At 35.1% G+C, this 12,439-nt stretch overlaps 1 protein-coding gene across 6 annotated transcripts in view; it reads left to right on the forward strand.

Moving 5' to 3' along the window:
* The window catches only part of LOC136813049 (kelch domain-containing protein 10-like), a 128,030-nt gene that overhangs the window by 4,348 nt on the left and 111,243 nt on the right, over positions 1-12,439 (forward strand). For 2 of the 6 annotated variants that reach the window (XM_067069568.1, XM_067069563.1), the window contains exon 3: positions 11,201-12,266. The exons of the other annotated variants lie outside the window; for them this stretch is intronic. In XM_067069568.1, the coding sequence (XP_066925669.1) occupies positions 11,313-12,266 (954 nt within the window). In that variant the 5' untranslated portion in view covers positions 11,201-11,312. The remainder of the gene's footprint in view (positions 1-11,200; positions 12,267-12,439) is intronic. 6 annotated transcript variants of the gene reach the window in all.

Below are 12,439 nucleotides of genomic sequence, written 5' to 3' on the forward strand. Positions count from 1 at the left end.
ATTTAAGACGACAGAGTTCTATTTTTGTATCACTTTTAAAACGGTTATTGTTTATATTGGCAAGGGTGCTTAAATTCTCTAGATGAGTAAAGGCTATTAATAAACACATGCTTGAAATACGTAATATTAGTATTGAAAGTATACTCTTATTACCAAATGAAAATTATCACAAGTTCAATCTGTAACTCGAAAATAAAGCTGGGTGTCCAATGTAAAAAAAAAGTTTGTCGCAAATACCTGTTGACACAGGTTGACAAAAAATGAATCCAGACATAACATAATGTCTGGAATTAAAAATCTGTTTTTATTGCGACAAAACAAAAAATAAAAATAGAGAATGAAAACTTTATTATTCATCTTTTATTCTTTATTTCATTTTGCTATTCACGTTTTTTTATAAGAACATCAATTTTTTTGAAGTCTTTGGATGTTCTTAACTTTTCTTTTTATTTTTTTTCAGTGGACACCCAGCAAAACGGTATGGAACTTTCTTCTCACCAGCGAAAGTTCAGATTATAAGTTTGTGGTCTTTTCAATGCAGGGCATTTTGGCTGACTTTTACGCCCGTTGTGTCCCAGTGCTTTTCAAATAGCGTACCGCGGTGAATCTAAAAATATCTGCACACACAATTATTTGTTTGTACGACTTGCAATCCTTTCAATCCTTGCGTTATTTGCTCTTGAACGTTAAACATAAAATTTTAAAATAAAGGTAAAAACTTTCACGGTTTTCTATAATCATTTCGAAATGAAATACGTGTCTTTTCTTTTAGAAGCATGTGCAGGCTCAGTTTTGGTACCTAAACAATGGCTCTATTGTTTAAGAACAATAGAATGCTAAACATAATAAGAGCCTGATATAGGGACAGACATTTGCTTATAAAAGAAACTTGTATGGGATTGAGACAAATCTGAGTTAAAGAATTTCTTTTATTTCTTTGGGGGTACCTGAAAAGTGGGCTGAAACCATGCCCTCTTACCTTTTTGAAAGAGGATAACGCTTTAAGGGACAGATTAGAAAACATGCATACAGGCTTTTTTTATAAGAATTCACTTTATAAGAATGTCCATGATGAAAATGGCCAAAAAATTAAGAATAATGCTAAGAATATTACCTGCATGGAATTTTGCTACTCAAGCTAAGAATGCCATTCTTAGAGCATTTTCGATTATAAATTGTCAATTACCCTCAAGTAAGGCTCACTTCTTTCACAAAAATGCCATTTTATGATTGAGACGTATGTACTAAATGTTAAATCTAGTCTGAATTAGGATCCTAACCTAAGAATGCTGTAAGAATAATTTTAGGATGATTTTCCCAAAAAAGTTACGAATATCCATGATGAAATTGATTTACACCACTCTTTCTCCCTGGATTTCTCCACTTACCCTTGATCCTTCTCTTAGTTGCTGAGCATCAAGCAGAGAGGCATCAAGTACCATTTTGGGAATCTTTGGTATGACCCGGCTGGGGGTTGACCCCACAACCTTGCGAACCGTAGCCGGATGCTCTACCACTGTACTACGGTCGCTTGTATATAAAATCACCGCATGACCTCAAATAATTAAACAATCGTTTAATTTGTTATGTTTGATGTTTAATTGTTAATAATTATGCTGTTGTTCGATCCAGATTGATGCTATGATGTGATGAAATTCATTTGTTTTTTTAACAGTTTTGACGGAGGTGTGTTTGTGGGAGAAAAATGGAGGATAGATATTCTAACAACGATGGCTGGAATAGTTGATGGTTATTGTATATCCTCTTTGTGTATTTTTTTGTGTTTAGTGTACAGCTTCGGTTACCATTGTAATTTCTTCCAATCAAAAATATGGCTTACCTTTTCCAATACCTCTTGCGCCCATTCCAGAAGAAGGGATGAGTTACGTCACGCTCATTTTGGACTGGATACCGCCATAAGGGACCCTGTCCAGTTTCAGCTGGCGTTAATTTTCCTTCTTTTCCAAGCCGAGTAATATTTTCTTTAGAAAGTCTGCCAAAATGTTTCTTTTATTTTCAGCATAATTGTTTCTATTGTTTTTTTGACATAAATTTAGTCCCTCCCACAGTTCTTATATAGAATAATGGCAGACAGAAATCAATTTGTTCGTACAGCGTAGGGATACGTGATTTGCTAGCAAGATGGAAAACAAATACAATAATCAAAAACCCATCAAAAAGAAACTATTTGTGCAATTGGTTTCAACAATGAGTTCCTGTACTAATATCTTTTAAAGTCATTTAGGAAATGTTATCTCTGATATATTGCTTCCGAATGGTCCAAACAAATCAAATTTTACTATTTAAGGCAAAAAATAGTATAATACACTGATTTGCTTTTTTTGGGATTGCACTTTTAGGATAAAGGTTTCTTTCCAGTAAAATTAGGTCGATAACGTTCGGTTGTTATAATTGTTTTTAATATACTGGCTATTTTTGTTGGTCCTTTTAAAGGTTTTTCTTTTGCCATGAGTGTTCCCGTTTCATAACCATAGACCTTTTTGAATTGCTCTTATTTTCTCATTCATTGTGTTTTTTGAGCCTCACTCACATTTTAAGAACAATTTGATTTTTGTACAAAGCGAAAAAGTCAGTTGTTATGTGCTTGCACTGCATTCCGTAGCCTTTTAAGACACAGACTTAAAGATTTTGTTTTGATTGAAAGTTTTGATGATGCTGATGTAGTAAAACCAAGTGCGACAAGATTAGAAAAAGGTTTTGAAAAAATGAAACTACATTGAGTAAAAAAACATTCCTCAAACAAAGCCCGGGGGGGGGCACTCCAGTGATCTACCGTACGTGCGGCCCTTAAGGGTAGGTTTTTTGGACTTTGGAAAGTGCACTGTAAGGGTTGATTTGTGAGCAAGTGGGAATAAGTGCACTGTAAGGGTGTAAAATTTGAGAAAATACCAAATTTTGAGGTAAAATTTGAGAAATTTCAAAATATTTTGCCCTGAAAAGGGCACTATAAGGGTCGATTTCAGCCAAATTTTTCCTGCACCGTAAGGGTTCGATTTTAGAGACCTGATTTTTGGCCGAGCGTACGGTCGTTTTCAAAATCGAGTGCCCCCCCCCTGGAAAGGGACTTACTGATACTCTTTCGAATGTTTTTATGTTTATGATAAATAGAACGTTTTCTATCTTATAATCAAAACGATTATAAATTTGTTCGAAATCAACTTTGCTATTTTTGGACCTACCTTAAGGTAGTCCTTTAAATTAACCCTTGTCCGTTCGTCCGTTCGTCCGTCCGTCCGTTCGTTCGTCTGTTGCCAGCTTTTCTCGGGATCGGCTCATTAGTTTTTTCTAATTTTTTGCACAATGATGCAAAATGACAATACCCAAAATGTGACGGAGCCCGATTTTCGAAAAAAAAAATTTTCCGGCCAAAAATGGCGGAAGTATGCCGGAAAAACTGGTTTTTCGGCATTTTCTCGAGATTTCATCATTAGTTTTTTCTGATTTTTTGCTCAAAGATGCGTATTAACAATACCCAAAACATGGCCTAGTCTGTTTTTTGAGAAAAAATTTTTTCCGGCCGAAAATGCCGGAAATATGCCGGAAATCGCCGTTTTTTTGGATTTTCATTGGACTTTTTCCATATAATTGGTTGTTTTTTCATTCAAAAACATTATTAATAGCAATGCCCACCATCAAGCATGTTTCAATTTTCAATAAAATTGATTTTTGAAGCCGGAACTTTCTAAAAATTGCCGGAATAGCCGATTTTCGCCGGAAAAACAGTATTTCTTGAATTTCTTGAGCCCTACTTTATATTTTTTCATGACATTTTGCACACTGATGCAAAATGTCAATACCTAAATTGTGACGGAGCCCGGTTTTTGAAAAAAATTCATTTCCGGCCGAAAATGCCGGAAATATGCCGGAAACACTGGTTTTTCGGCATTTTCTCGAGATTCCATCATTAGTTTTTTCTGATTTTTTGCTCAAAGATGCGTATTAACAATGCTCAAAACATGGCCGAGTCCGATTTTTGAGAAAAACATTTTCCAGCGGAAAATGCCGGAAATATGCCGGAAATCGCCGTTTTTCTAGATTTTCATTTGACTTTTTCCTTACAATTGGTTGTTTTTTCATTCAAAAACATTATTAATAGCAACGCCCACCATCAAGCATGTTTCAATTTTCAAAAAAATCGATTTTGCTTCCCTTCCCTCTTCCCCCATCAACAATCAATGAGAAAATTTAATGTTTTATGCATTTTCGCAAAACGCTATATCGTCTGACTGATTCTTTTAATTTTTCTCCTTATTGCCTTATTATCTAGCTTTCATCATCAGTAGGTAGGTCCATTCAGCATGTTGCTTGTTTTGTTTACAAAAGCAATAGAATGTGAGGTCATAGCTTTAATTTATCTGACTCAGCATGAAGACACGGCCTAAAATAAGCTCCTTTTATTCCCGTAGAAAACCTTTAAGACATTTTGGAGATACTTGATGCCTTAGTGCAAGATATTTGGCATCAACCTCTATATTGGAGTTGCTAAATTTCTTAATGTCTTGATGCCCGTTTCGCTGGAAAAAAAGTGGCGCGTCCTTAGTCTGTGTAGCCTTGCACGATCATCACAGACTGATAAGATTTGCACACAATTTATTAAAATCCATGCAATCCACGCAGTTTAACAACGTAGACAAGCTCTTTTTGCATATGTCTCGGTGACGCGGTGGAAAAAACTTTTATCCATAGGACTTCCAATTTGGTCGACTAAAAATATAACGCCAATGACCTTGCTCCAATATTTTTTTTAATTTGACCTAGTCGGTGTATTAAACATAAATCAACACATTTTATTTTGAGACTAAAGGAATTTGATGTACCTGAAAATAGCTACATGTTTAGATATTCTTTTTTTAAAGGGTATCAGATTTGTAGATAGGTAACTAACACTTTCTTTAACTATACCCCAACTCATTGCGGTTTTTGATACGTTCACAACGGCTTTTTATTGATGTCATTGTTTAAAGTAAGATCGAAATATAAAAAAATGGTATACATAAAATGAAAAATTCGGAAAATGATACCTCATCGTAAACATGACATCATTTAGTGTGACCTAGCTCTTTCCATTTTTTTTCGTCAAGAGTATCAATCCACATGAACTTGAATGCATACGGCGTTTACGAAGAAGTTTTTTCTTTCACGGATCTGTCTTGGACACAGCAGAACCGTTATAATCTTCTGACTACTTGACCTATAAAAGTACAAACCCGGGGGGGGGGGGGGTAATAGGGTTAGAGAATGTGGATATGTGCGGACCAGGCCTCCGGAAAAAGACCCTTGAGACAATTTTATTTTAGTGAGATAATATCCTAATCTTGGAGAGATCCTTTTGATATTTTCAAAAATTGGAGAAATCCCGGCGCTTAAAGAGACTATTTGAGACTTATGTACCGTCCACCGTTTTTTTGTTCATTTTGTGAAAAAGTCACCTTTAGAGAGACAATTTTATTTTAGTGAGATAATATCCTAATCTTGGAGAGATCCTTTTGATATTTTCAAAAATGGGAGAAATCCCGACCCTTAGAGAGACTATTTGAGACTTACTTAAGGACGGTACACCGTTTTTTTTTTTTTTTTGAAAAAGTATAAATAGCTTTCTAATGGAACCAAAACCCTTGTCTAGCCCTTCCATTGTCCCTTCAGTTGGACATCAGTGTAAAATACTCTCTATAATTCGAATATTCCTCTGAGGGGCCATTCAAAAAGTACGTTCGTCGCCGAGGGGGGGGGAGGGGGTCAGCAAAAAAGCGAACGAAAACGAACGGGGGGAGGGGGGTCAAGTCGATCTGTGTACGTTCGCTTTTGCGGGGGGGGGGGTGCTTGTCACAAGCGTGACTTTTAACTTAGTCTATGAAAAATCTATCTCCTAATTACATTTTTTCTTTGAATCGATAACCAAAGATAATTGTTAATCCATAAACAATTGTGTATGTTATAATTGTTTAGCAATTATTAGATAATTAGAGAGCAAAAACTTAAGGTGCGATAAGATTAAAGAATAACGCTAAAATCATATTCTTTGAACTTGCCTTGTCTAAAAATCGGGGGGGGGGGGGGGGGTAAAAATTAAGAGAGATAAGACGAACGTACAAAGGGGGGGGGGGTACTTCAAAACGAACGCTGACGAACAAGGCGGGAGGGGGGGTCTGAAAATAGGGAAATTTGGACGAACGTACTTTTTGAATGGCCCCTAATCCAAAGAAAAAAATATAGTCCCATGAAGATAGAATTAGAGAGAGACAACTGTGTATAATGGAGTAAAGGCCCTAATAATTCTTACTGTAAGGAACTCCATCCTCTGAATGGGCTATTCCAGAAATAGTCTGTACCCCTATGTTGAGGAGGTGTGACGTCCAGGGTGGTCTGGAAAATAAAAAATCCAATGGTCTGGTTATTTGAATGATAAAATCCGGGGTGGTCAGTATAACGAGGTCGAAAATCCAAGGTGGTCCAAAGAAATGAGAGAAAAAAAAAACCAACATAGGGGGTACAAATTTTTTCTCCGAATAGCCCAATCGTTTATATACACCCTCTTCTCACAGACCCACTGGGTCCCCTTCCCACTGGCCAAAATTTGGCCAAAATATCGTCTCCAGTGGAAAATTATCCTCCAATTTTTGTCCCCATTGAAAATAACCAAACAAACCAAACCTCACTGCAAAACATTATGCTAGTTTTCCCACTGAATTTTCTGACTTGAAAATAAAAGAAATTAAATCCCCAGCCATAAAGAATATGGGAATATCAATCCCCATCGAGTTTCATTCCGTTATTTTTACCCCCACTGGCTGAATAAATCCTACCGGGTCTGTGAGAAGCGGGTGTTCATTTGGTATTGAAACTTTGGAAACGTTCAGATACAAATTCCCTATGACCTAGATTTATCCTGTTCTTCTTTAGTAAAAAGTTTTGGAGACGAATTTTTTGATGATAGGGTCGAATACAAATTCCCTATGACCTAGATTTATACCGTTCTTTTTTAGTAGAAAGTTTTAGAGACGAACACTCTTATAGAAGGTGATGGATGATAAACGATACTTCTTATATCAAAAAATTGTCGAGACACTATACAGTTTCTAAAACGAGTGCGATAAGTGGCTTCACGAATCATATTTCGTGAACTTTTTTTATAGATATTTTTAATGAAGTGTATGATATGTACGAACGTATATAAAAGGAGACTTTTTTGTACAAAGATATCATTTCTAAAAATCTTTCACTCAAGAAGGATAGCATGGACTCGCATGGACTACTTGATGATTATACGTAACAGTTCTCTTTTATTTGGCACACGATGTTGTTTTGACGGTGTGTGGACCGGGGGAAGGGTTACTTAGACAAAACAGGTGCCAGGTATGTGTGGGCCATAAGGTTCCCTTTTTCTAGGGGTGCAAAAATCGTTAAAAAGTAATTCAGGGTCATGAATTCTTGAATTTTCGACTAAAATTTGAAATTTTTGCTGAAATTTTGTGGAATTAGTCTCTATAAGGGTATAATTTCTTTAAAGTCGCTGCAAAAGAAGATGGGAAGGGATTGTTGGCCGCATTCAATCCGAAATCTGTAGTTATGGTTAGCTCTTAGTGAAGGTTGATAGTAGCTAAGCAAAGTCGATACTTGCTAATGCTTCTTGCTTTGCAGGAATCTTAGAGACTGTTCAACTAACGTTTCCAGACCATCTTTAAAAGAAGACAAAACTATGAAAAACAACAAAATGAACGACAAGAGACGACATAGCTGGAAACACAAGATGTCGTAGCTTGCTTAGCCAGGTAGACAGGAGTTTGTCCTTTAAAGCTTAAAAATATTTTAAAGTTGTGTAAGCAGAGTGCACGGTTTGGTTTATTGAGCGTGCATATCGTAAGTAAGTTAAGTAACTTTAAAACTTCTTCAGTTGCATAAGGTTTCATATTAAGACTGCGAGATAAACTACTCTTTTCTTTTTAGAATCAAAAAATGTTTTCTTTAAAAGCATTTCATTGTTATTTTCTTTGAGATTATTACGTTTTATTCGTAATTTATTCCGTTGTATTAGTCGAAGCATAGGTAGGGGCAAGGTCTAAAATTAATTGTCTCCAATAATCGTAACCCTAAAATTGGAATCTTATACGATAAGGACTTCAGTTTTGAATGTAAATAACTATGTTTTCATTTTTTAAAGTTGAGTGCTAATGGAAGAAAAGTTGGTTGTTAATAAAACGAGATAATGATCAGGGATTAAAAATGGAAATGCAACCTACACGTAATTCTAATAAATTGTCCCCCATTCTGTTCGTTTTGAAGAAGTCTTTGGTATTAGTATAAAAGAAAAAGTTGTTTAGGTCAATCAATACATAGTTTATTAAAGAGAGAGTCTACTTGAAGGTCCCATGGCAGCAGCGAATTTGAACCTGTCACGAACTGGGATTGAACCAGGGACCTTCAGATCTTCAGTATGAGAGACGAAACAAAGTTAATTTCACAAGTAATCGTCAATACAGAGTTTGTTTGAGAATGGTCTACTTGAAGATTCATGGGTGGCCTTAAAAACTTTTTTTAACACTAGATTTTAGATTTTATAGAAATTTTAATGTAAGCATGTTTTTTTTTTATTTCTGGAGGTTTAGGGGGATGTTCGTCGTTCATTTAGTGCTACACGTTTTTTTCATAAGAACAAACTATATAGAACAAACTATAGGCTTTGATGGCCAAAATGTTAAGAACAAGTTAATAACATTTTAAGGCTTTGTGAACTCTAAAACGGTCAATTTCTTAAGAAAATAGACAAAAATACTCACAAAATGGTGAAAATAAGAACATGTTAAGAACATTTTTAGGCTTAAAACTCAAAAAGTTAAGAACATCATCCAAAGGCTTCCAAAATTTTGCATGTTCTTACAAAAAAAAACGTGTATAAGATTTTTCTAATATAAGTATTGTCTTTTTGGAATTTCGCATCTTGTACTATTTTTGGTGTTTGATTTTTAAAATTCTATCTGCTAATTTTGTCATCCTCGATTGGAATTTTCAAGGAATGCATTTGAAACTTAAGAAATCAATACACTTTTTTTATATTAGAATGTCAAAATGTTTAGAAGCTTGCTTTCGATCTTTCCTTAAAAATGTTGTTTCAGCATTTTTGTGAGAATACTTTTGTTTTTAATTTTCTAAGTAACTTTTGGTCTCGAAATCCTGACTTATAAAGATAGTGAAATACAATAATGCCCTGCAATGCCCAACAGTCCCTGGTTTTAATAGTTTTTTTTTAAACCTTTATTATAAAGGTATAAAATGATATTCATGACGTAATGTTTTCGGAAAGACCCCGTTTTTTTTGACAGTACACGTTTTTTTTTTTATAAGGAACACGTTTATAAGGAAGTCGAGGCTGAAAATGGTTCAAAAAATAAGGAATTGTTAAGGAACTGCTCAGGCTGAGAATAAGTGGATTTGAAAATAATGTACCTTATTTGGACTTATTTGACCAAATTTTGATCTTTCAAGGGGCAAAAAGTTCAAAATTTCCTATGTAGTAAGGAACTCGATAATGAACTTTGAGACTGAAATTCTCTGTAAAAATAAGGAACTCCAGGCTCAGAGCAAAGTTAAGGTTCCTTATAAAAAAAAAACGTGTAGTGGCAAATTTTATACAATTTTTGTCTAGTATAAATTTGCTACTACAGGCTAAAACTGGGGTATTACCGTAGAAAACATTACGTAATGAATATCATGAAATTAGACTTGACTTCACAGGTTTTAAGCCCTTTTAATAGCTATTAAGACTTCAATAAACTGGTTGTACCTCTTTAATGACCCCCTATTACGATAATATTCATTTTAAAAGGTAGACCCTTTGAAAAAGGAGGTCTTTTGTAATCACATATTTTCTATATAGAGATTGACTCGACAAATATTTAGATAATCGTGTTTCAATATTAGTTTGTACATTTTGAGTCAACAATGTTTCTACTACTGTTTCTGTTTTTTTGTTTGACGATGTTTAGTTTTTTTTTAACATATATTCCATATTGGAAATCTTTAAAGAAAGAATTTTATAAGAATTGTCTCCCGTTTTTTAAAATAAAAGTTTGGATTTTAGTTTAGGTTTAGGACAATGACTTAAAAAATTTGAAAATTAACTTTATTCTCTAAATCAAAGCTTCGACCTATCGTACACAAACACTCAAATTTCGACCTTAAACAGATTTTTGCTCGATTTTGTCTCCTGAAGACTCAAAGTGGGATAATATTGCTAGGAATTTGAGAAAAAAATCTCATTTGCTTATTAGTGGGGAAGCCGGGCCTGCCACTTTCTTGATTCCACTTCTTTTGCTGCACTCTGTTTGATTTTCAGAAATTTGAATAGATTTAAATCGTTTAGGACTTCATCACCTCATTTCTTTGCAATTCGAAATACAGTAGAGCGTCAATTGCACTGTTATAATTTTTACAGGTGAAAAATGTCCAGAAACACAAGAAAAAAAAAACTAGTTTTAATTGTCCACATAAAGCAGCCTTTGTCGAATAGAATTTACTTAAGACTTAGACTAAGCTCGAGTTTTTTAAATCAATCATTCCGTTTTTAAACTGTGCTCTTAGAAACAGAAAAATGTTGGAAGGAGGTCCTATGTTTGAACTTCTATAAGAACATAAGCTGATGTTAGAACATCTTAGAGAATACATAATATTGAGAATAAGTTAAGACTCTGAAGGGGGAAAATTCAAATATGGAATTTTCTTGACAATACAGATTCCGGTTTCAACAATTTGTCTGGAGCTTTCAATATCCGAACGTTAAATGACTGTAGCTTCTTATAATGTTCTTAAAAAAATTACAGACAAATTCCTGGGCTTGAACTTTGTTATATATTATTGATTTACTGTTTTGATATTTTGAGTTTGACCGACTATAAACTGTTAACTTTGTTAATCTAACAGTTATACGTTCATATCATATTATTGTTATATATAACCTGATAATCATAATCCCCTTCTTTCTTTCATTCACCAGTGTACAAAACGTTTAAAATCAATAATAAAATTAACAGTACAAGACAACTATATCTTGTTGAATAAATCAAATAATAGAAACAATAGAACCAGCACACACAAAAAAATCATAACAAATAGCCAACAGTGGAATTGAACAAAATTTTTTTTTCAACAAAGCTATGAAAACATCGTTTCTACCTTCATATCTCAGGAAAGCGCTCATCAACTATGGTGGCTCCATTTTCCATTCTACTAAAGGACAGTCAATCTCAACGTTGAATGAAGAAGACGAAAATCTAACCACAGAAGAGTCGTCACGAGATATGTTTGCTGAATGTCACAATTTAAGGAAGGTCCCTATGGTCAGTGGACCATGTACACCTCGGCCCCGAAGTGGCCACCGCATGTGTGCCGATGATAATTGTATATACATTTTTGGTGGTTTTAATCCAGCTTTTAAGACTTTTAACGAGTTATGGAGGTTTAATACGACAACCGAAAAATGGAGTCTGCTGCCTGACGATGACGGGTTGGCTCCCAAGTCCTGCGCCTCTTCTTCTATGGTCATGTTAGGTAGTAACCTATTCGTGTTTGGTGGGACTGGCTACCCGTTCGCCAAGACCAACTCTAACGAACTTTTTATGTACAGTTTGAAAATGAAACGTTGGTTCAACTTAACAGACACTTCAAGTTTAGCCAATCGACAGGATTTCGCCAAACACCCGAAAGACTTTATAAAAACAAAGCAGTGCGGATGTCAGAAGTTTTATGATAGGCAACCAGTTCCGAAATACGGGCAGGGTATGGCTACTGCACATCAGAAAATCTATATCCACTCTGGAACTCAAGGCGAGGAATTTACAAAGGAACTTCATAGTTTTTCTTTAAAGACATTTCGTTGGACAGAGTATGAATTTTGTTTTGAGCATACGCGAAATGCGCCTCAGCCTCGATACCGACATGAACTAGCCTCGATTGATAACCGCCTGTACGTCCTTGGTGGTGCATTACTCAACGAGACATTTAATTTCGATCAACTCACGTCATTCAATCTTCAAACTCGAAAATGGGAGCAAGAGGCATGTCAATCAAACAAAGGTAGTAGCCCGACCACACCTGGAGAGAGCAGACAGCTACCTGTAGGACGTAAAGCTCATACCTGTGTATCATACAAGAATAAGATCTACATGTGTGGTGGTTACAATGCAGTAGAAGGAATGTTGGATGATTTTTGGTCGTTTAATGTCAACACCAAAGAATGGAAGCAACACAAGAACGTAAGTGTCTCTATTAGATTTTAAGGCTTCATTTCTTCTTCCATCTTTCTACACGTTTTTTATGAGAACAATGACTTGGATGGCCAAAATATCAAGAAAAAATTGAGAACGATTTTAAAGGCTTGGTCGACTCTGAAAACCTCCGATTACAAAAGAAAATGGATAAAAATACT

The sequence above is a fragment of the Clytia hemisphaerica genome, unplaced genomic scaffold, assembly GCF_902728285.1.
Source record: "Clytia hemisphaerica strain Z4C2 unplaced genomic scaffold, Clytia hemisphaerica genome assembly, whole genome shotgun sequence".
Classification (NCBI taxonomy): Eukaryota; Metazoa; Cnidaria; class Hydrozoa; order Leptothecata; family Clytiidae; genus Clytia; species Clytia hemisphaerica.